The following is a 24,735-nucleotide window of genomic DNA, read 5'->3' as shown; positions in this document are numbered from 1 at the left end:
TCTGTTGGGAAAGTTCAGTATCTTTGCACACCATTGTTATTTTCATATGACATTATTACCTGCTGCTGAGTTTTCTAAACATGTCCTTTCCTCTTATGATGGCCTGGCTTCCCCGGGCTGCTTTGGTCTCTCTTGTGAGGCCCCCAGAGCAGCTGTCACAGACTTTCCCTCCTAGCAAATCCAGAACTGGCTGGTGAACAGGGCTTCTGATAGTTACTAGTAGTGTACAGATAGATCGGTGGGTGGAGGTGAGAGGCAGTGGTCTTAGAGATTCAGATTCAGGTCCACCCTCAAGTGATCCTCGTGCTGCTCTTCCCTGGGCCATACTTTGAGTAGCGGGTGTGTGTGTGTGTGTGTGTGTGTGTGTGTGTGTGTAGTGGGGGGTGGTGAGAAAACTTGCTCGCTTCTGAGGTAGCTGGCTTCTCTCCATTTGTAAAATTGGAATACTGTTGGCTTTTTCCCAGAGCTGTTTGAGGATTACATGAGATTTAATGAATGTGAAAGTACATTGTAAGGTCTAAATAAGTTTACAGCTATTATGGGGCTGCTAATATTATCAGGGTCCATAGATTTCTTGAATACCCGGTTATTTCTTGACAAAATTTTAATCCTTCAAGTTTCAATTAGTGAGAAGTCCTCTTATACAGGTGCAGCCTCTTCTGTTCCAACATTTAATCATCCTCCCCGTGCAACTTTCTATTGTGACCTATCTTCAGTACCTTTTCCTTGCCAGTATTTTAGTTTGTATCAACAATACTACTAACCAAAAGGAAGGCTTAGCAAATATTCCTTTTGATACTAACTATCGGAATCACTGGAGCGATAAGCATGCTTTTCAACAGCAGTAGCTTCTCTAGAAATAGATCTAACTTTTCTTTTGGGGCTAATTTATTTCTATTGAGAAATAATGTAGAATGTGAATTAGTCCTATAGTTTCCTTTCAGACCAAGAATTTAAAGGTAGTGCGAAAACATGTTAATTTTATAACCCATTGTTTTCAGTTTCTAATGTTGTAATGAAAGTGAAATATTCTATTTGAATAATTTTTGCTTAAAATATATGTGAAGATTTGGGGAAACAAGTGCACTCATACCTTTACACTATTGGTGAAAGCATACATTGATACAACCTTCTTAGAGGACAATTTGGTAATAACCATTAGCAGAAAAATTTATATATTTATATCTTTTGATCTACCAGTTATAATTCTGGGATCTTATTCTCTGCAAGCATTCACACTACACAAAAGTGTATATAATATATATTGTGTGTGTTATTCACAGTAGTGAAATATTTGAAGTAATTCAAGTAGCCATCAGTAGGGGATTGGTGTACATCCATAAAATGAAGTGCTCTGTGCTTGCTGAAAAGAAAGAAGTCGATCTATATGTACTGATATTAAAGCATATATAAAGCATATTAAGTGACAAAAAGCAAACTTACAAGTTTTATATGCTAGTGATTATGTATATTTTTGTTAAAACATACATGTTAGTATATGCATAGAAAAAAATGAGGCTATAGATATGTACCAAACTGTTGTTAATATTAATTACCTCAGGGAGGGATAGTAGATTATGATTGTATATTCACTATCTGTAATGTTGGAATTTTTTACGTGTCTGTATATTTTTCTAAGTAGAAAATAAATAAAGGTAAAAGTCTCCGATTTGAACTTGTGTATTTCATATTTAAATCTAAAATATTTAAATTTTGCCTGGCCAGTGTGGCTCAGTTGTTGAGTGTCGACCTATGAATCAGGAGGTCACTGTTCGATTCCCAGTCAGTGTACGTGCTCCGGTTATGAGATTCTCTCTCATCACTGATGTTTGTATCCTCCTTTCCCTCTCCCTTCCTCTCTGAAATCAATAAAAACATATTTTAAAAATAATAAAATATTTAAAATTTGAAATCTGCACATTCATTTTATTAAAGCAGTTATGCACAAATGTTATTGAAAAATATATCTAGTATAATAAACTTTTTGGCTACTAATAGTAAATAAAATATTTTCTCACAAATTCATCATTAACTTATCAAATTTAAGATAATTTATTTCTACTATCTTCCAAAATATGTCCTTGGTTAGCTTTGGTAAATAAAATATTTTTTGATACTTTCTGAAGTACATGTGCTTTCTAAAAAGATTTTTTACATAACTAATATAAACATAAAGAAGAAAAGTCACTCATAATTCCAACATTCAGAATAACTACTCATAACTATATTCATTTCCGATTATAAAGAACAAATAAAGTTCTTTTTAAACAATCGTTAGTCGCTTTTATATATAAAAAATCCCTAATCTTTTGGACTTATTCCTTTTGTTGTTGTTGTTAATCCTTATCTGAGGATATTTTTTCCATTGATTTTTTTTTTTTTTTTTAGTATACTTAGGGTTATTATTTATTTTTTAAAATATATTTTTATTGATTAAGATATTACCTATGTGTCCTTGTCCCCACGTTACCCTCTACCCCCCCCCCCCCCCCGCTCATGCCCTCACCCACCCCCCCGTTGTCCGTCTCCATTGGTTAGGCCTATATGCCTGCATGTAAGTCCTTTGGTTGATCTTTCCCCCTTACCCCCACCCTCCCCTCCCCTCCCTCCAAAGCCCGACAGTCCAATCAATGCCTCTCCGTCTCTGGATCAGTCCTTGTTCATCAGTTTATGTTGTTCATTATATTCCACAAATGAGTGAGATCATGTGGTATTTATCCGCTCTCCAGTTCCATCCATGCTGTGGCAAATGGTAAGAGTTCCTTTCTTCTTCCTCTTCTTAAAGAATACCTTTCAGCATTTCATATAATGCTGGTTTGGTGGAGATGAACTCCTTTAGCTTTTTCTTATCCGTGAAGCTCTTTATCTGACCTTCTATTCTGAATGATAGCTTTGCTGGATAAAGTAATCTTGGTTGTAGGTTCTTGCTATTCATCACTTTGAATATTTCTTGCCACTCTCTTCTGGCCTGCATGGTTTCTGTTGAGAAATCAGCTGACAGTCGTATGGGTACTCCCTTGTAGGTAACTGACTGTCTTTCTCTTGCTGCTTTTAAGATTCTCTCTTTGTCTTTTGCTCTTGGCATTTTAATTATGATGTGTCTTGGTGTGGTCCTCTTTGGATTCCTTTTGTTTGGGGTTCTCTGCGCTTCCTGGACTTGTAAGTCTATTTCTTTCACCAGGTAGGGGAAGTTTTCTGTCATTATTTCTTCAAATAGGTTTTCAATATCTTGCCCTCTCTCTTCTTCTGGTACCCCTATAATTCTGATGTTGGTACGCTTGAAGTTGTCCCAGAGGCTCCTTACACTATCTTCATATTTTTGGAATCTCTTTTCTTTTTTCTTTTTCAGTTGGGTATTTCTTGTTTCTTTGTATTTAAAATCTTTGACTTGATTCTTGGGATCCTCTTGTCTGCTGTTGGATCTCTGTAGATTATTCTTTATTTCAGTCAGTGTATGCTTAATTTCTAGTTGGTCCTTTTTCATGTCCTCCATGGTCTCACTATACTTATTGAGGGACTCATTAAATTTATCGGCGGTTTCCATAAAATTCTTGAAAAACCTTATAAACGTGGCCTTGAACTCTATATCCAGTCGTTTGCTTTCCTCCATTTCTGCCATTTGTGACCTGTTTCTTTGTCTCCGCATTTTGGCTGCTTCCCTGTGTTGATAGAGTGGCTTTGTGTGCTAGGTGTCCTGTAGGGCCCAGTAGCTCAGCCTCCCCAGTTACCTGAGGTGGACACTCTTGGTGCACCCCCTTGTGGGCTTTGTGCACAGTCTTGTTGTAGCTATGCCTTGGTTGTTGCAGGATCACTGGGAGGAATTGACCTCCAGGCCAATTGGCAGTGAGAATCAGCTGTGTCTGCAGTGGGAGAACTTCTGTGCTGGAGACACCCTTCTGGGGCAAGACTTGCTTCAGTGGGGCTTTGGTGCTCACTGAGTCTGCCCCCTGAGTGTGTCCCTTATGGATCTGAGGAGTTGTGATCTGGATGGCCCCCCCTCTGACCACTGGGAACAGTGGCTCTTGGATCTAAGGAGGTGCTAATTTAGCCTCTGCCTGAGGTTACACAGCAGGAGCTATGAAGAGAACTGCAGATTCCCCTTCCTTTTTTGTAGTTTGGAGGTGCCCTGATGAGGCTCAGCTGTGAAGCAATGCAAGCCGCTGTGGGGCCTTGGGCCTTCTCTTGGAAGTTCTAGGTCTGTCTTGCCCAGCTGCAGTTTGTTAGGTAATTACAGGTTGCAAATAGCCAGGGAATTCATATGCAAAAGCCTCTGCCGCAGCCTGGGCGGGGCGGGGTCTCAAGGAATCAAAGGGCTGAGAGAGCAGCTATGGCGGAGCCTCAGCCCCGCCCTAAGGAGTCGCGAGTCCCAGTGTCCCGGCAATGGTTGCAAGCACCTCTGAGGGAAAGCCGCTCTCAAGCTCGCCCGCTGCCAGACAGTCCAGTTTCTCCCCGTATGAGTCCTGGGTCCCCAGAGACTTCCCGGAACCGGATTTCAGAGCCTTCGGGAGCTTGTGTCTCCCTCCGGATTCAAAAAGACAGCCGTGCCCTCAGGTGCCAGACCCTTTCCGCGCGCGCGTGAGCCCCGTACCTCTGCACTCCACCTCCGCAGCTCCTCTGGCTCTCAGTGTGCTTTTCTTTCCTTCTAGTTGTAGAATTTACACTCAGCCAGCCCCCCTGTAGTTCTGGATGATGTCCACCTTGTGTTTTTGATGCATTTATCGATTGTTGCGGGAAGCAGCAATTTCCCGGTGTTTATCTATGCCGCCATCTTAGTTTCTCTCCTTCTTTTCCATTGATTTTTAAAGAGAGAGAAAGGAAGGCAGGGAGTTGGGGGAGAGAGAGAAACATCCATGTGAGAGAGACACATCGATTGGTTGCCTCCCAGAGCTGGGGATTGAACCTGCATCCCAGGTACGTGTCCTTGACTGGGAATCGAACCCACAACTCTGGTTTGTAGGCTGATGCTCTAACCACTGAGAAACCTGGCCAGGGGTGGACTTATTCTTTAATTATAATTTGAGATGTGTGTAGAGCCATGCCATGCATGTGTTTACCAAAGTCAGGGATAAACTGTTTTGTTTGTAATCATTCAAGGCACATGGATTATTCCATTCAGGCCTTTCCTATTCTTTCTGGAAAGGCATCAAAATCCTGCTTCTTGCTCCAAGTTCTCGGGCTGGCTGTGAAGATGGAGAATTCTCTAGGGGGTTGAATAGCTTAATAAGTAAGATGAAAGGAGTATTCACAAATATTTTTAATGTATTAAGAATGGATTCAACAAATATATATTAAACACTGTGTTCTGTGCTATAAGCATAGAGTTGTATGAGACATAGCTTCTCTCTTCCAGGAGATTATAAACTAGTAGGAGAGATAAGACAGTACAAGGTACTAAGTAGCACATGCCATGTGAATGATACAATTGAAGTGCTGCTGTAAGAATAACACAGTGGGCAGGAATCACTTCTGTCCAGAATGACCACAGGAAGAATCATAGGGATGTGATATTTGAGCTGGTCCTTGAAGGAAGGGTAGGGTTTCAGAATGGGGTGGTAGAAGGGAAGGGCATTCTAGGTAGAGAATAATATAAACTAAAGCTCTATAAAGCTCCTTTCCAGAATAATGAGTAATCCAGATTAGCAAGCACATATGATTCATATAGATGAGTAGTAGGAAATAGAATAAGAAGAAAGGTAGGGCCCATTGACAGAGAACTTTGGATGCTACGCTAAGACATTTATAATTTATTTAGTTGGCAGTAAGGAGCCGTTGAAATTTTTTGAGCTGGGAAGGCACATGATCAAAGCTAGTAATCATGGAAGGATTATTCTGATGGGTTCTGGGATGGGAAGAAGCATCTACAGTAAGGAGATTGATTAGAGAGCCATTGCTATATCCAGGAATGTGGTGCTGAAGGCCTAATCTAGGGTGTTGGCATTAAGAATGGAAAGGAAGTGAGCATTTTATAGAGAATAGCATGTTGAAGAAATCTTTCTTTTCCCAGGAGAGTCTTATGGTATAAGTTGGCATGATTGCAGGGGTACCAAGAGTCCTCCCATTTCTTTTTGTTATTTAAAAAAATATTTTTACTGATTTTCAGGGAGGAAGGGAGAGGGAGAGAAAGATAAAAACATCAATGATGAGAGAGAATCATTGATCGTCTGCCTCCTGCATGCCCCCTACTGGGGATAGAGCCTGCAAACTGGGCATGTTGCCCTTGACCAGGATGGAACCTGGGATCTTCAGTCCACAGGCCGATGCTCTATCCACTGAGCCAAAGCTGCTAGGTCCTCATTCCTCATTTTGACTAACACATTCTCTCTGCACATTTCATCCAGATAAGGAACAGTTAGTGTTTTCCCCAGTTATAAAGTTTGGAAACCAAAGATTAAGAAAATTCAGGCATGTAGAGCTGGTGAATGGGGAGGAATTAGACCCTTCTTAATGATCAGACCTTTAACTTATAAAGCTTTGTTCTGGTTCTGGTCTTGCTGTAGAGGGAAAAAAATTTTTTTTAACCTTATTCTGGTTGCTTAATTTGAGATATCTCCTATCCTTGCCTTTCTGGTAGCTGGATGAGAAAGGGAGGGCAGAAGTACCTGCTCTGTACCAGGCATTGGTGTTGTTCAAGCTGCTTTTTGGACTTCAGCGCATGCTGATGATTGTATTATAATTGAGTCCTTTAGTGATAGTCCCCTTATTCCCTCCCCTCTGGTCTGAAATCTGATGCCCTTCTAACCTCTTTCTCCATCTGCACATGAAATCAGATTCTCCTGCTTCTGACACTGTAATGCCAGTTGCCTTGGAAACAGGTGTCAGTTATCCATGTTGACTGTAGGTCAAGTACCGTCTGGACATGGGCAAGCTCTGACCACATGGGATACTCTAGCATTGGAAGACCCTCCATTCCTCTTTCTCTGTAATCATCTCAGTGAGGAGAGGTCAGAACCCAGTTTTTAGACCCATTTCAGCTACTGGTAAGGCCTGCCTGTTTTTTGTGTGTTTTTTAAAACACATTAAAGCTAACAGGAGAGAACCCTATTGGCCCTCTACTTCATCCTGTGTCCTCTGCCTTCTACCTTGGTTCTCAGATCTGTCCCTGTTGGTTCCCCAAAGGTGCAGTGACTTCCTCATGTGCTTTTTCAGAAACTGAACATTCTGGTGGTTTTGGAGAACCTGAACTCCCTCCTCTGGTCACCATGGTTTCTGGAACCAGACAGACCTGGGTCTAAATTCTGTTTTTTTCACTCACTACTTACCTGATTTCTTCATCTGTAAAATGGAGAGTATTCTTGTCCTTTATAAAGTTGTCAAGAGTATTAAATGAGATAATCTTGTAAAGTGCTTAGCACAGTTGTTGGCACAGAGTACATAACATTCAATAAGTGATCATTGTTATAGCTGTAGATCCTCTCTGCACAAGACTCTTTGTACCCATGGATCTGGATATTATTATTATTTTTCAAATTACAAGAGAAAGTTTATTTAGAAAGTTAAAGGGGTACAAGTGAGCCAGCTGGGCTGCCATAGGCTTAGGAAACAAGTTATAGAAGCAAAAGAAGGGCCCTTGCTGTTTAGGAGAGGGAAAGGCAAGGGTAATGCCCTGGGGGTAAGAGGAGGGGCTGGGAAAGGTGTGGCCATGCTCAGAGAGGAGAGCACCTGGAGATTCTTGTAAGAATACTAGGAACATTATTTCTCCTTAGTCTCAGGAGTGGTTGAAATTTGGAAGCAAAAAAGGAAAATGCATTAATTCAATAGTTTCCCATCTAATTAATCATTAGAACTACCTGGAGAGCTCTAATATACAGATTTTTGAACCCCTGTCCATGTCTATTGATTGAGAATTTTTCCAGATAGGAGATGGGGATAGGATGAGACTACTATCTGAAAAAAATTTATTAAGCCCCTGAGTAATTCTATTGCTAGTCCAGGATTGGGAACTTTTGTTCTCTAGTCTCCAGGGACTTAGGAGTAGAGGATCTCTAAGGTCACCTCCTGGGAAGTGGCAGATTACCTTCCTTAGAAGCTGAGGCTATTTTAATCTCAGCACCAGAGAACTGGCTCAACTCCAACCGATTCTGAACTCTAAGCAAGAGAGTTCAGGGCATGTGGTTTTTCTGTCATATTGGGGGTTATTTGTTTCTAGGAGCCTTTATGGAATAGACAGTAGAACTATAAATCAGCCAGATGGGTAGACCAGGAGCAGGGTAGAGAGGCAAGGTCTGATCTACAGTCTTGAAGCGGCCATCTGACCCTTCCTGCCTCTGACCAGATGGCACTTTGGACTCTGAAGGAGCAGGAGTGAGTGAGCTTGGGCATGATGCTCCCTTTCCCCACTCCCCACCCCAGCCAGTCACTGGGTGTCTGCCCCGCTGGCTAAATCTCTGCACGAAGCCTGTGGGCCTTGGGCTTCCTCTGTGGCTTTTGCATAAGTGGCAATTCTCAGAATCTGGTGGAGAATCTGCTTTGTGAGATTAGAGTGTAGTGTCTGGGCAAGAGACCAGCATAATTATTCTTAACCTGCAGGAAGGGAGGGGAAGATGGAGAGTGCTCTGCCTCAGACAGGTCTGTGGCATGCTTGTTTATAGAAATAGCAAGTCCATGGTTTGGCTGGAATGACTTATAACTCAGGTATTTATAACTTGTTTTGAGTGGGATTGAGAAGTGGAGAAAGGGAGATGGAAGGGGGAAGAAAAAAACTGGTGGCAACAAAACATGGCGACAAAAACAGAGATAGGCTTCCTTTAAGTTGCTGGAGTTTCCTTTACCAATTTGAAGTCAGCTAAATCTTAGATGACCCTGGCTTTGTGGCTCTGGCCTCTTAATCCTACTATTGCAGACTCCCTGTAGTGGCCCCTGACACTAAGAAAGGGAGGGCAAATCTGAACCACTTATGCCCTGGGCTCAAGCCAGAAGCCCTTCTCTAGCAGAATCATTGTCTTGGCTTCACAAACTGGATCTTTCATTGGCTGGTGCCTCTCCTCTGGCTTGTGAACTGCTTAGTTCTGGGGTGAAGGGGTGAGGGGGAGGAGGGAGGGAGGGAGGGAGGGAGGGAGGGAGGGAGGGAGAGAGAGAGAGAGAGAGAGAGAGAGAGAGAGAGAGAGAAGAGAAAGAGAGAGAAAGAAAGAAAGAAAGAAAGAAAGAAAGAAAGAAAGAAAGAAAGAAAGAGAAAGAAAGAAAGGAAGAGAAAGAAAGAAAGGAAGAGAGAGAGAAAGAACAGGAAAAGTTAGGTTCATAGGTCGACACTCAAGCATTAAGCCACACCAGCCAGGCCTTTACTTCTTTTTAGTACTTACATGAGCCACCCGTCCCTTCTGGGAATTCTCCCTTCACTGGCTTCCTGGTTTTGCTCTTTCCTTTCTAACTGCCTGGCTTCATCTTCTTCATACTCTAAAAATAGATATTCCCCATAGTTCTATCCTTAGCTTCTCTCTCCCCTCCCTCCATCTTCTCCTGTCTCATTGTACTTTTAATGGTGGTTTTCACCTCCATATGAATAACCCTCAGATATTTATTTCTAGTCATGACCTCTCCCAAGCATTAATTCTTATTTATGTTGCTAAGTTGAACATTCTGTGGTTTCTACTAAATATCTCTGAGGCACCTTAGATTCAACATGTCTAAAACAGACATCATTGGCTCCCATCCTTCCTTGGGTGTCCAGACCCAAGTCCTCTTTTTGATCAGGGTACCACCTTATTTCCTATTTCTGAGGTTCAAGATTTGAGTCTTCCTTTTTCTTGAAAATTGTTCAGAGTCCAGTCTTGCCAATTCTATTTGCTTTGTCACTTTTGAACACATAATTTCTATTCTATTCCCACTATCTTCATGCTAATCCAGCTTCTCATTACTTCTCACCTAAACTATTGTAACAGCCTCCTGATTGGGCTCCCTGCCTATGTTGTATGTTTTATTTATTTATTTATTTTTAAAAATATATGTTATTGATTTTTTTACAGAGAGGAAAGGAGAGGGATAGAGAGTTAGAAATATCGATGAGAGAGAAACATCGATCAGCTGCCTCCTGCACACCCCGCACTGGGGATGTGCCTGCAACCAAGGTACATGCCCTTGACTAGAATCGAACCGGGGACCTTTCAGTCCGCAGGCTGATGCTCTATCCACTGAGCCAAACCAGTCAGGGCCTATGTATGTTTTATATACATCATCACTAAAATATAACTTTGTGTCCCTGGCTTGAAACCCTTCAATGGCTTCCCAGACCTACAGATGGCCCACTTAGTTTGGCATTCAAGGCCTACCTGGTCTGGTTGCAGTCTATCTCTCCTGACTTATTCTCCTACACAATCTTTTCTTTCACCGTTGCTCACTTGCTCTTTTTATTTCCTTCTGCCAAACTTTTGGTCATGCAGCTTCTTCTACTGAGAATTCCTTCTGTTCGTATGTCCACCTGTCAAAATCATATCCTCATTGCAAGGTCAAGGCCAAATACCATCTCACCTTCCAAGAAAGCTTCATTGTTTCCCATTCCTGATCCTGTTAAGAAGTCATCTCTCTTCCTCTTCTTTGAGCACTCTATATCTTTCTCATGATCCTTGTCACATACTGGATTGCTTTGTCGTATATCATTCATCTTCCTTGAGGGTAGAGTATGTGTATTCTTTACCTTAGGATCCCCCATAGCCCTCCAGTAATTTTCAAACTTTGTAGAACAACCCACATTAAGAAATACATTATAGCCTTAGCTGGTATTTCTCGGTGGTTAGAGCGTTGGCCCAGGCACCAAAGGATCACAGGTTTGATTTCCAGTCAAAGACTTGCAGAAACCTGGGTTGCAGGTTCGATCCTCAGCCCCAGTGGGGAGCGTGTATGGGAGACAACCAATCCATGTGTTGACACATCGATGTTTCTCTCTCTCTCCCTCTCTCTTTCACTCTCTCTAAAAATAAAGATCAATGGAAAAAATATCCTCGAGTGAGGATTGGCAAAAAAAGAAAAGAAAAATTTATTATACATTGTGACCCAATACACACGCAAACACAAATACACACATATGTATACACACACCACTTCCCCCCAAACCGAAAGTTTCAATACTTACCCTTACAACATGCCATGAGATTTATTTTTATTCAGTACTCACTAAATCAATTTCAAGTCCCATTAATAGGTTGTAATCTGCGTGTTGGAAAATACTGTTCCCTCGTGTGAATGAGTAGTCCTATCTGTCTGTCGCCTCTAAGCCACCTGTTTTTTCCATCTCCTTTAATGAGAGCCAGAAGAGCATTTAAACAGTTGGCTTTATTTTTTTTTCTCTCTCTTGGGAATAGGCTATTATGAAGTTATCCCTTTATCTCATTATAGTGAGGAACGATTTTGTTTTCCTTTTTCCTCTCAAGAGGATAAAATACTGCCCTGCCTAGTGCATGCTGGGAGTGGTGGGTATTCAAGCCCTCCTTCACAGTACACCTGTAGTAATTCTGTACTCCTGCAGCCTTGCTTCCAGGGAAAGATGACACCTTCTTTCAGGCTGGTATAAGCTTTCCTCTATTTCAGCAGTCTCCACCTGCCAAAGCAGAGGCTGGGTCACAACTTGATTATTCTTCCTGCTTTTAGGCTGTGTTTCGGATGTGGAGGAGATCACTATAGAATACAAAGTGAATGCTCTCTTCTTAGCTCTGAGTTTTCACTTATACATGAAGCGATGTTTCTAGACGTTTAGATATATTAGAGTGCTAGCTGCCTATAGCAATTGTGTCCCAAGTCACTGGCCATAATCAGTTACCTGGGCTCTGGTGTATCTTTGGGCTATGTTTCATTTGGCAAGTGAGCAATGAGGATTTGGAGCTGAAGTTTCTGTCAGAACTTGGGTCTCATCCAGATTTTTAATTCAGCTATTTTCTTTCCCCTTTTTTTAGTGACAATAGAATTTTATTGGATTTATTTTTAATCATTTTTTATTTTTCAATTACAGTTGATGTACAATATTATATTAGTTTCAGGTGTATACCCCAGTGATTAGACATTATATAACTTACTAAATGATCATCCCAGTATATCTCATACCCATTTCACAGCATATATAGTTATTACAATATTATTGACTATATTCCCTATGCTGTATTTCACATCCCCTTGACTACCAATTTCTACTTCTTAGTTCCTTTACCTTTTTCACCCATCCTTCCAATTCCCCTCCTGTTTGGTAACCATCAAAATGTTCTTTGTATCTATGAGTCTGTTTCTACTTGGCTCTTTCATTTATTTTGTTTTTTAGATTTAATTGTTGATAGATATGTATTTTATTGTTCATATATTTGCTTTTTTCTTTACTCCTCCTCCTCCTTCTTTTTAAAAATATATTTTTATTGATTTCAGAGAGGAAGGGAGAGGGGGAGAGAGATAGAAATATCAGTGATGGGAGAGTCGTTGATTGCCTCCTGCATGCCCCACACTGGGGATTGAGCTTGCAACCTGGGCATGTGGCCCAACCAGGAATCGAACCGTGACCTCCTGGTTCATAGGTCAAAGCTCAACCACTGAGCCATGCCAACCAGGCTGCTGCTGCTCCTCCTCCTTCTTTTCCTTCTCCTCCTCCTCCTTCTTCAAGAAGACCCTTTAACATTTCATATAATACTGGTTTGGTAGTGATGCATTCCTTTAGCTTTTTCTTATCTGGGAAGCTCTTTCTCTGTCCTTTGATTCTAAACGATAGCTTTGCTGGATAGAGTAACCTTGTCTTTCATCACTTTGAATATTTCTTGCCAATCCCTTCTGACCTGTAAAGTTTCTGTTGAGAAATCAGCTGACAGTCTTATGGGTAACTAACTGCTTTTCTCTTGCTGCGTTTAAGATTCTGTCTTTAACCTTTTGCATTTTATTTATGATGTCTCTTGGTGTGGGCCTCTTTGGGTTCATCTTGTTTGAGACTCTCTGCACTTCTTGGACTTGTATGTCTATTTCCTTCATCAAGATAGGATAGTTTTCTGTCATTTTTTCAAATAGGTTTTCAATTTCTTGGTCTCTCTCTTCTCCTTCTGGCAACCCTATGATGTGAATGTTGGTGTGCTTGAAGTTGTCCCAGAGGTTCCTAACACTCTCCTCATTTCTTTGGATTCTTTTTTCTTTTTGCTATTCTGATTGGGTGATCTTTGCTTCCTTATATTCCAAATTGCTGTTTTAATTCTTAGCTTCATCTACTCTACTGTTGATTTCCTAGTAATTATTCTTCATTTCAGTTTGTGTATTCTTCATTTCTGACTGGTTCTTTCTTATGCTGTTGAGGTTCTCACTAAATTCATTAAGCATACTTATAACCAGTGTTTTGAACTCTACATCTAGTAGATCACCTGTCTCCATTTTGTTCAGTTCTTTTTCTAGAGTTTTGTTCTGTTCTTTCATTTAGGGCATGTTTCCTTATCTCTTCATTTTGGCAGCCTCCTCTGTTTGTTTCTATGTATTAGGTAGAGGTGCTACATCTCCTGGGCTTGGCAGCATGGTCTTATGTAGTAGGTGCTTTGTAGGATCCAGTGGCACAGTCTCCCCAGTCACCCAAGCTGGGTACTGGAGATGTACCTCTGTATGGGCTGTGTACACCTTCCTCTTGTAGTTGAGCCTTGACTGCTTTTGGCATGCCAATGGGAGGGATTTACTCTCAGGCTGATCAGCTGCAAGGACTGGCTACAACCATTGACCACCAACAACTGTGGAGGATCAGTTGTGTAGGGTCCCATCGCACAGAGCAGGACTGAATTCAGGACAGAAAGCTGTCCCTCCAGTTCTTGACCTGAGTTTCTGGTGCCTGCTGAGTTCGCCCGTTGAGTGTGTTGCTTGTGGTTGGGTGGTGCTTTGATGTGGTCTGAAGCTGTCCACTGGGTGGGCTGACTTTGGGGCCTCCTGGGAGGTGGACAAAGTCAGCTGCTGCCTGTGCTCTGCCTGGGGTCACCCAGCATGAGCTACAGAGTGATCTGCAGATGGCTGCTATTTGTGCTGGGCTTGGAGTTGCCCAGGAAAGGCCAAGCTGTGAACCAAGGCTGGCTGCTGCTAGTGCCAGGCCTGGGGCCACTTAGTGAGAGGCATGGAGCCAGCTGAGGCCAGATGCTGCTTGTTTGGGAGATTTTAGGAAAGTCTGAAGCATGATGAACCAAGATAGCCATTTGTATGGAAAAGCCACTGGAAACAGTTTGGTTAGGCCCATAAGTTGATGGGGCTGGTTCCCAGGGAATCATCAGGATTGGGCAAATAGTGTGAGCCAGGATGATGGAGACTCACATATGGTGCCTGCCTGCTGGCTCTGTGGGGTAGGGCTCAGAAAAGGGACAATAGCCTCTGCTGTCTGGGAGAAAGCTGCCCCTCCAGCTCTTGCCCTGATCCCAAACACTTCAGTTCCTCCCCGTATATCTCTGGTGCCTTTCGAGCTGCTTCCCCAGTTCTGGAACTCAAGAGAAAGTGAGTCTAAGTCTGTTCATGGGCCTTTAAGAGGAGCCTTTAAGAGGGGCTGCCTGGAGCTGCCTCTGCCTCACTCAGCCTCAATCCCCTGCTGGATTTTAGAGCCAGAAGTTATGGGGACTTTTCTTCTCGACATCAAACCCTGGGTTGGGAGGCCTGGTGTGGGTCTAGGACTGCTGGGAGGCCTGGTGTAGGGCTCGGACCCCTCACACCTCAGAGGGGACCTCTGCAGCTGAGATACACTTCCCAATATTTATCCACCACACGTGGGTGTGGGACCAGCCATTCTGCATCTCCACACCTTTACCAGTCTCAATGTGACTTTTTTATATCCTTAGTTATAGGACTTCCATTCAGATAGATTTCAGGCAGTTAGTTTTGAATGATGGTTCTTCCATAGGTTAATTTCTTTTTTTTGTTTTGTTAATTCTCACGGGAGGATGTTTTTTCATTGATTTTTAGAGAGAGTAGAAGGGAGGGGGCGGGGAGAGAGAGAGAGAGAAACATCATTGTGTCAACATGTGTATTGGTTGCCTCCTGCACATGCCCCAAGTAGGGCGAGGAATTGAACCTACAACCCAGGTATGGGCCCTTGACTGGTAATTGAACTCTGACCCGTCAGTGTGTGGCCCAATGCTCTAACTACTGAGCAACACAGGCCAGGGCAAGAAACAAAATATTTCTTAAGATCCTCATGTGCTTGTCCCATCTAGACATGGTTTTTGTGTCACAACCAGTTTTAGATTCTTTTTGGAGAGCAACTTTACTGGCCTGAAATACCACAGTTTTCCTGGACTTCTCATGTCTGGTATTTCACTGTTTCTGAAGGCTCTGCCATGTTTTCATTTACTCATCAAATATTTATCAAGTACCCATTGTGTGCCTTGCACTATATAAATTATGTGCTAGGGATATACCAGTGAGGGATAGCTCTTTGCCTTCAAGGAGCTCATATTCTGATAGAGAAGACAGACAATAAGTATGTTGACAGAGACATAATCAGTGTCAGGTCACTGCCTGACTAAGTGCTATGAAGAAAAATAAAGCAGGATAGCCCTGGCTGTTTGCTCAGTGGTTAGAGTGCTGGCCCGCAGATGCAAGATTGTGGGTTTGATGTCTGGTCAAGGCATGTACCATGGTTGCAGACATGATATCCAGCTCTGGTTGGGACATGTGTGGGAGGCAACCAATCAATGTTTCTTTCTCTCTCCCCCACCCCCTCCCTCTCTTAACCTCTCTCTAAAAAAAATATATATATATCCTCAGCCCAGCTGGCGTGGCTCAGTGGTTGAGCGTCAACCTATGAAGAGGTCACAGTTCGATTCTGGGTCAGGGCATATGCCTGAGTTGCGGGCTGAATCCCTAGTGTGGGGCATGCAGGAGGCAGTCAATCAATGACTCTCTCTCATCATTGATGTTTCTATCTGTCTATACCTCTTCCTTCCTCTCTGAAATCAATGAAAATATTTATATCAGATGAGTAAAATAAAATATAAAACATAATAAAATAATAAATAAAATAAAGCAGGATAAGTTGGGCTTAGAGTGATAGCAGAAAAGCTAGTCTGGAAAGCCTTCTCTGAGGAGACCTTTGAGCAAAGCCCCCAGTGAACTAGCTCTGTGAATAGCTGAGATTAGAGCATCCAAGGAATAGCATATGCAAAGGACCTGAGGCTAGATTCCACTTGAGGTGCTTAAGGCAGCCAGGGTGATTGGGGTGGATGGAGTCAGTGAGAGGGAGAGTGTAGGAAATGAGGTCGGAGAGATAGCCAGAGGCGAGATGATTTAGGACCTTGTAAACCAGATCAAGTATTTGGATTTGAACTTAAAGATGGAAAGCCATTCGAAGGTTTTGAGCAGAGTAATGACATGTCCTCATGTATATTTTAAAAATATCATTGTGGCTTGCCATGTGGAAAAAGACTGTAGGGGGAAGGCATGAAGCAGAGAGAACACATGGGAATTACAACCACAGACCAAGTGAGAGATAATAGTTACTTGAACTCAGTGGTGTGTCGGTAAATGTTTACAGGCTCTCTGAGGGGGAAAAAGGACCCTGATATGTAATGTTCGCTGATTTCTATGGTGTAAGTACTCCCACCGTGGTGATTTCAAGCTACCAATGTGTTGTCACTGAAAGTGGAGGTGGGAAAAGACGCATGATCAGCGCTCACGAGCCAGTGCAAGCCAGCTCCAGCATACCACTGCCGGAGCTTGTGCCTTTAGCCCAGTGGTTCTCAACCTCCCTAATGCCGCGACCCTTTAATACAGTTCCTCATGTTGTGGTGACCCCCAACCATAAAATTATTTTTTTTGCTACTTCATAACTTTAATTTTGCTACTGTTATGAATCGTAATGTAAATATCTGATATGCAGGATGTATTTTCATTGTTACAAATTGAACATAATTAAAGCACAGTGATTAATCACAAAACAATATGTAATTATATATGTGTTTTCCGATGGTCTTAGGTGACCCCTGTGAAAGGGTCGTTCGACCCCCAAAGGAGTCGCAACCCACAGGTTGAGAACCGCTGCTTTAGCCTGTGGTGGGTTTGCAGGGAGGGTCCAGGTTTGTCTCCATTTTCTAGGGTAGATGGAAATCGTACTATGTTTTTAGAAAAAGAGGGTATGGAGAAGGTTATGAGAGGGAGAGAGTCAGTTTATAAAGTCCATCGTGATGGAGCCTGGAGCCTTGCAAAATAAGCCTAGATGTTGGAGCTTTCAGGAGCTCTGAACTCTCAGATCCTTTGAAAGTGGAGCTCAGCCCAAAACCTCCCTGCAAACAGGAAGCTGGTTTGAGTTAGAACATAAAATAAAAAGCAGCTGATGCCCCTGAATGTTTTTCCCCTCCTCTTCCTCCTCCACTGAGCCAAAGGAAATTGCCCCCCCCCACCCCCCCTTGGATAGCTAGTTGCTCAGAAAGCCGAAAAAGCCAAAACCAACAAATCCTTTGAAAATAGCCAAGTTTTGAGCCTAGGCAAACTCCTGCCGTGGGGTTTCCTGGCCCAGATGTTTGTACGCCGCTGGGAATGCTAGGAGGAAAGTGACTGGGGAACACAAAGGTGCCAGGGGTCAGAGTCTGAAACCCAGGCCCTGCTGAAAAGATGGTCTGCAGGAGGGTTTCTCACACTGCAGCTTCCAGCCATTTTGTAGGCCATGAAATCAGTAAAGTGGGCCACGACCAGAATGATTACTATTTAATTTATTATTATTTTTTGTTGTTGTTAATTCCACCAAAGGATATTTTTTCATTGATTTTTAGGGAGAGTGCAAGAGAGAGGGAAAGGCAGAGAGAATAGTGATGTGAGAGAAACACACCGATTGGTTGCCCCTTGCACGAGCCCTGACCAGGGCCCAGGCCGGGGAGGAGCCTGCAACCAAGGTACATGCCCTTGACTGGAATCGAGCTGGGACCCTTTGGTCCACAGGCTGACGTTCTGTCCACTGAGCCAAACTGACTAGGGCCAGAATTATTTTTTAATGAAATAGAATACATAGAAAATAGAGTGTTATATTACTTATTACATACAGTTCTGCATGCAATAAGAGTAAGTATTGCTTTGTGAAACTTTTATTTCAGTTTTAGCACATACACACACATACATGTGTCGTATATACTGGGTCATGAGGTAGGATGTGTTTCTTATTGTGGGTCATGGTCAAAATCTTTGATAAATACTGGTCTTTAGGCTCTGTGTAACTCACGTCTCCTTCCTGCTTTAAACTGCTAGTGAAAGATCCAAGCTAGTTTCAGAATCAATTCTCTATGGAATTGGATCATCTACCCACAAAACACCTACCCAAATTCCTGTCTTAGGGAAGGGAAGCTGAGAATCAACAGACTCGTGTGGTTCTTTGGGACCAAGCTGAAGCAAAGGGAGGGATTGATGCAAATTTGAATCCAGAAGATTTGTCTGAAATCAGATTAGCTTGAAGAAATTAAGATTGAGCAGCCTTTTAGCTCAACTGCACTTGATTTTATGACCATTCCCATCTATGTGGGCAATGTGGCCTCAGGCTTCTGTCTCTCTTTTCTGCAGTAGGCAGTTGGTACAGCAAGAATGTTCCTGGGCACACCTCCCTCTAGGATAGCCAGAGGCACAGTGTCAGGGTAGGGGGTGGTGCCCTGAACTGAGTGTCCCCCCCATTTCCCCGGGTTATTTTGTGCCCTGTGCTGCCAGTGCCCTGTGCTCAGCCCTTTCAGAAAGGTGGCTGGGTAAGTATGGAAGAAGGCATACATTAAGGTACAACACCATCAAGAATGTGTTGCCCTTAAAAAAAAAAGACTGTATTGAAGGTCCATTTCTATATCAGGAAGGACGTTGGTATTAAGGAGAATATACCTATCATGCCTGCCAGTGCTTTGACAAAACCTCAGATATGTGGCCTTCTGGCCAAGTGTCAGTGATTTCATATTGTTGTCAGAGTGACCAATGTATATGTTTGCTGTGGCTGAACCAAGAAAGAAGACATTTGTAGATTTCTACAGAAATTATGATTCCATGAAAGATTTTGAGGAGATGAACAAACTAGTATCTTGCAGAGTGCAAAGTGATTTTCAAATGTAAAGAATTTCTTTGGGTTGAATTCCATGGAAGTTTGTCACTGAACTGTGTTCTGAACTATGAAACATGAATATTGGGCATGGAATAGTTTTTCATATATAATTATACCTGATATAATTATATATATATACATATATATATATGTATATATATGATTTTTTTAAATTGATTTCAGAGAGGAAGGTAGAGGGAGATAGAAAGATCAATGGCAAGAGAAAAATTATCAGTTGGCTGCCTCCTGCATGCTCCTTACTGAGGATTGAGCCTGCAATCTGGACATGTGCCCTGACTAGGAATCGAACCATGACCTCCTGGTTCATAGGTCGATGCTCAACCACTGAGCTATACCAGCCAGGCAGGAATAGTTTTTCTTGATAAACAATTAACAAATTTTAAAAATGTGTTGAGTAGGCTAAAGTTAGTATACAAGGTTTGATGCCTCAGACTGGCCCAAGGACAATTGGCAAGTGTGTGCTGGTGCCCTAGAACTAGACTGCCTCTCCATGAGGAGACTGAGAATCCATCCACATCTCCAAGAAGCACAGAAGACTCTTGGGGACCCTTCTGGGAAATAAGTTTTAACTATTATGTCCCAAGATGTGGTTTTTGGCAGTCACAGGGCATTTCTTTCCAACCTAATTTAAACTAAAATAGTCTTTTGAGATAAGAATTTAAACAGGCCCTCTAGGAGTAGTTTGACTTCTCCAGTTGAGACCGTAAGAGAGGAGTGACCCTAAAACTACCCTAATTGGTTCTGGGCTTCCCCTCTCTAGAAACTGGCCTGGACTAGGAGTAGATCACTCTGCTACAGATATGAACACCCATCAAGTGGTTCTGGTTCAGATTGCCCTCCAAGGGCCTCAGAGACTCTCTTAGCAGGGTTCATTCTAGCTTGTTTACTTAACCACTCAAATCAGAAACCCATTCCTCTGAGCCAACGCCAGTGCAGGGAGTCTAGACAACACTAGAGGAGACTGGACTAGAGTGACAAGCAAGACATTCAGTGACAAGCAAGAAGAGGCTTACAGGGCGATCTGAATTTCACATGGCATCATCTGGCAGAAAGATCAGTAAACTGTTTGAGGTTAGTTCAGTGTGCGCTTTGGGGGCTGCAGACATGTGGGGTGACAATAGTAGTGATGAGAGTGATGGTGCATATCTTGTGTGAGCACTTGACACATGTTTCCCTTTCATCTCCGTGGGAGTTGTGGCTTAATGATAATAATTAGAGTACTCCCAGCATCTGTGCTTTGCAAACACAGCATTAAGCCATGTTTCTGCCTCCTGGGCTCATAGTCTGTACGAACTGGCAGACATTTGGGTGTCTGATGAAGGGGAGAACGTGATGGAATGCAAAGATCAGGGATATTATTAGTCCCCTAATTGATACCTAACATTTTTCTGGCCCTTGGTAGATCAGAGTGGCCTTTCTTTCATGCCTGCCAAGTCATGAAGATCAGTGATCTCTCCTGAGTATCATCCACCCAAGAGCCAGTCTGGGGACCTAAGGCTTTATCTTGTAAACAGAGCCTTTATGGATTGGGGGAATGCTTTTTCCGCTGCTGCATGAGCAGAGCTTAACCCCTTCATTTTCATTCCCGTGGTATCAGCAGTTTGAGCCCTGTTAAAAGGCAGTGGTGCACACTGGCTTTTTCCCATGTTATCAGGTGGCCTGGGAGCCTGAAAGAGTCAGTAGCCCATTCTCCTGAAGACAGGGGCATTAGGAAAGTAGTACTACAGGATGGTCCCGAGTACCTTTAATACTTCCTTTCCAACCCCACTCTGTCCATAATACGTCACTTCTCTGTCTTGCTCTAACAGGTGACCTTGGAAAAGGTGCTTGGAATAACAGTGTCCGGAGGCAGAGGACTTGCCTGTGACCCCCGGTCTGGTTTAGTTGCCTACCCAGCTGGGTAAGTACCTTGGAAGAGGGCTTATTGCATGGGGAGTTCATAGCCATGCTAAACTAGTTGGGATGGACAGGGATTTTCTGGTGTCTTCTGGGAGATACATCCAGGTGAATGTTCTGGTGCCATTTTTGTAAAGGAGTTATAGTGCCAGGTAAAGGCTCTACCTTTTGGCTATCCATTCCCACCCACACATATAGATTGAAATTTTGTATTATATACAGCTCCAAATACCATCTTTAATATCTACCTTGTAGTCATTTTAAAAACAGCTTTATCGAGACATAATATATATATACCACACAATTCACCTATTTTAAATGCACAACTCAGCCTGGCTGGTGTGGCTCAAATGGTTGAGCATCGTCCCATTCACTAAGAGGTCGCTGATTCTATTCCTGGTTGCAGACTCAATCTCCAGTAGGAGGCGTACAGGAAGCAGCCAATCAATGTTTCTATCTCTTTCTCTCTCACTCTCTAAACAAAAATCAATAAAAGCATATTTTTAAAAATTAAAATACACAATTCATTGGCTTTTAGTATAACCTCAGAGTTATGGAGCTATCATCACAGTCAATTCTAGAACACACTCATCACCCTAAAAAGAAACCCCATACTCTTTAGCAGTCACTCTCCATTTCCCCCTAAGATCTCCAGCCTTCAGCAACAACTAATCTATGTTCTATCTATATAGATTTGCCTTTTCTGGATATTTCATATAAATGGAATCATACCGTACTTGGCCTTATGTGACTTTTTTCATGGTTCATACATTTTGTAACAGGCATCAGAACTTCATTCCTTTCTATGGCCAAATAACCTTCCATTAAAGATAAAGTACCACATTCTATCTCATCAGTTGATGAGCATTTAACCATTGTTTCCACTTTTTGGCTATTATGAAAAATGCTGCTCTGAACATTTGTCTACTCTAGTCACTTTGAGAGATGTCAGTGCTGTTAAAGTAAGAAACATTCAAGCCTGTAAAGAATTTTTGTGAGTTTATTTGAGCCAAACTGTTCACAATTGCCAGGAAGCAGAATCTCAACGTATTGAGATAATGCTCCAGAGAATGATAGTTTTTCACCTATTTTTAGACATTATAATCAAAGGAGGAGATGTAAGTGGGTTACATGAAATCCGTTGGTGATAGATTAGGAGGCAGAGAAAGCAAAGCTGGGAAACATCTGGGGTTGGATAAAAAGAAAAATGATAGCCGAAACCGGTTTGGCTCAGTGGATAGAGCGTCGGCCTGCGGACTGAGGGGTCCCAGGTTCGATTCTGGTCAAGGGCATGTACCTGGGTTGCGGGCGTATCCCCAGTGGGAGATGTGCAGGAGGCGGCTGATCGATGTTTCTCTCCCATCCGTGTTTCTAACTCTCTATTTCTCTCCCTTCCTCTCTGTAAAAAATCAATAAAATATATTTTAAAAAATAAAAAAGGAAAAAAAAGAAAAATGATAGACACATGCTTCTTTTACGTAGGTGGGTACAGGATAGTTAACTTTCAACAATTAACATGAAAACAATAACATTGAGGGAATCTGTGGCCTGGGCCCTGGCACCATTTGTTGTGTCCTGAGGGGTCTGGAAAAAGGGAAGTTACAAGTTACCCTGACATTCCATAGGTATGTCATCTTAGATGCAAAAAGACAGTAGTCTCAGTAAAGATCAAAACTTGATCTTAATCAGGGAAGATACTGGCCTAGGACATGACTGCCCACCATAACTTGCTTTTTAATAAAAGGTTTTAATTTCAAATAATCCTTTGTGGTTTCTTTAGGTCTGTGAGTTTGCAAGGCTGCCACGCAAGCATCCTCTGAGTTAGTCATGTTAGCCTGTGGCCCCTTTTTGTCTACAGTGCCATGGAAGAAAAGTAGGGTTCTGGGCTGTTCTTTCCCTTGCTGCCTTTTCACTCCTCTGCTGCCACAGGCGAGAAGCCCTCAGCCATCATTTCTTTAGGCTTTTGCAAAAGTGTTTCTTTTGGAGGCTTGGGGCCACTCCTGCTTCTGGTTCTGTCAGCCTCTTTTCTTTGCTCCTGGGCACAGGAACAGAAAATGGGAAGTCCACTGCTCTCGAGACCTCTCTTGCCCCACCCTCAGATTGGGAATGCCAAGTTCTCCAGTGTGAGTTACATAGTGTGAGTTGCACAGTGTAGGTTTTGTACCAGATATGATTTTTATGTACCAGATACGATTTTCATAGTTTTATTATTCCAACAAAAAAGCTACCTTATCAAGAACTTATTCTGTGCCAGGCACTTTGTTAAGCGTTCTACAGGAGTTATTTTATTTATTGCTCAGAGCAGCCCTGTGAGGTTGGTACTATTATCGTCCTATATTTTAGAAACTAAGCTTCAAAGAGCTTAAGCAGTTCGCCAAGGCCACACAGCTAGTGTCTGTATTGGGATTCCAACTCAAGTAGTCTTGACTGTAGAGCTCTTACTTTTTTTTAAATCCTCACTCGAGGACATGCTTATTAATGAGAGAGAGAGAGAGAGAGAGATCAATGGATCAATGTGAGAGAGAAACATCAATCGGTTGCCTCCCATATGTGCCCTGACTGGGGATGGAGCCTGCAACCTTTTGGTGTACAGGACTACGCTCCAAACAGCTGAGCGACACTGGCCGGTGCAGCTCTTTTAAAATGGGGGAAGACCACATTTTCTGCTCATTTTTTAAAACTGCCTACTTACCATTTGAATGAGAAATGCCCATTTTATGGTCATCTCAGTCTATGCCAGGGAGACTTCTGCCCCTGGGTTCTGGATCAGTGTCTCTCCTGAGTGACCCTCTGACATTTGCTATCTGGTGGGGATGCTGTGGGAGCTACGCTGGCTTTATACCCTGCAGAGGCTGAACTGGCTTCCTTCTCGCCCTCTAGAAGCAAGTTGATAAATGACTTCTGTTGCTGGATACCCTGTGCAGCCTGCCTCAGGGGAATTCCGCTTGTGCCTGCCTCTGCCTGGGAAAGCTAGGTTCCTTCTTGTTGGAGGTGGGGCGGGCTGGCTAGGAAAGGCCTGGGCTTCTGCTCAGTGCATGCTGAGCCCTGTGCTCTGCCCTTGGAATTGTGGAGCCCTGCTCCCCCTCTCATCCCCATACACCCCAGGCCTGGTGCCTTTAAGGGTGTGTGCTTCTGTTTAAGGGCAGGCCCCGGCCTGGCTCATGTGCCTGCCGGTCATTATCCTTCCAGGCCCTGCATGGAAGATCCCTGCTGTGACCCTGGTAGATTTCCTCAGTGTGCTTGTCTTGGGCCAGCCTTGAGCAGTGCCCCAATCTACTCCCTGACTTTTTGATTTCCTAGAACTTTACTCTCTTTGCAAGTGGCCCCTTTCTGGTTGTTTAGTTTTGCTCTACGCTGGAGCTCCCTGATGTGCCTGTGGAGCATCTGGGGGCCACCAAGCAGCTCCTTTTCCTCCCTCCCTCCTCTCTTCTCTTCCTATCTGGTGATCCTAACACCCCACCCCACCCCCACTCTCTTCTTCTGACTGAGCTTGTTCTAGGAACAGCTCAGGTATCCTAGAAACAAGAAGAGAAACATACACACACACACACACACACACACACACACTCAGATCGCACACACAAAAAGAAGAGAAACCAAGCTCAGAAATTTCTCCCAGAGGCCTAGAGGCAATTATCAAACCAAAACAAAGTTTTCTGGAAGGAAATGAAACAGCTCAGGGAGGGTGGAGTAGAGGAGGATGTGTGTCAGGCAGAGGTGGGCTGAAGTCTCTAAGCAGAGCCGTCAGTTTTAGCGGCTCCAGCATCGCTTCTCCAGAGTTCTCCTTTTCCTGTTGTCTTCCCCACAGGAAGACTTTACGCCCCCTGCCCTAGGAAACCAGGCTGGTC

General features: G+C 43.0%; 1 protein-coding gene across 1 annotated transcript in view; it reads left to right on the top strand.

Moving 5' to 3' along the window:
* Nucleotides 1-24,735, top strand: part of LOC308520003 (mitogen-activated protein kinase-binding protein 1) — a gene marked incomplete at both ends in the record, with an annotated part of 51,129 nt that overhangs the window by 12,067 nt on the left and 14,327 nt on the right. The window contains one exon of the mRNA XM_081092424.1: nucleotides 20,800-20,891. Within this exon, the coding sequence (XP_080948550.1) occupies nucleotides 20,800-20,891 (92 nt within the window). The remainder of the gene's footprint in view (nucleotides 1-20,799; nucleotides 20,892-24,735) is intronic.

Source organism: Myotis nattereri (assembly GCF_964212035.1).
Source record: "Myotis nattereri genome assembly, chromosome: 1".
Classification (NCBI taxonomy): Eukaryota; Metazoa; Chordata; class Mammalia; order Chiroptera; family Vespertilionidae; genus Myotis; species Myotis nattereri.
Note: the sequence above shows the minus strand (reverse complement) of the source record. Positions and strands in the feature narration are given on the sequence as shown.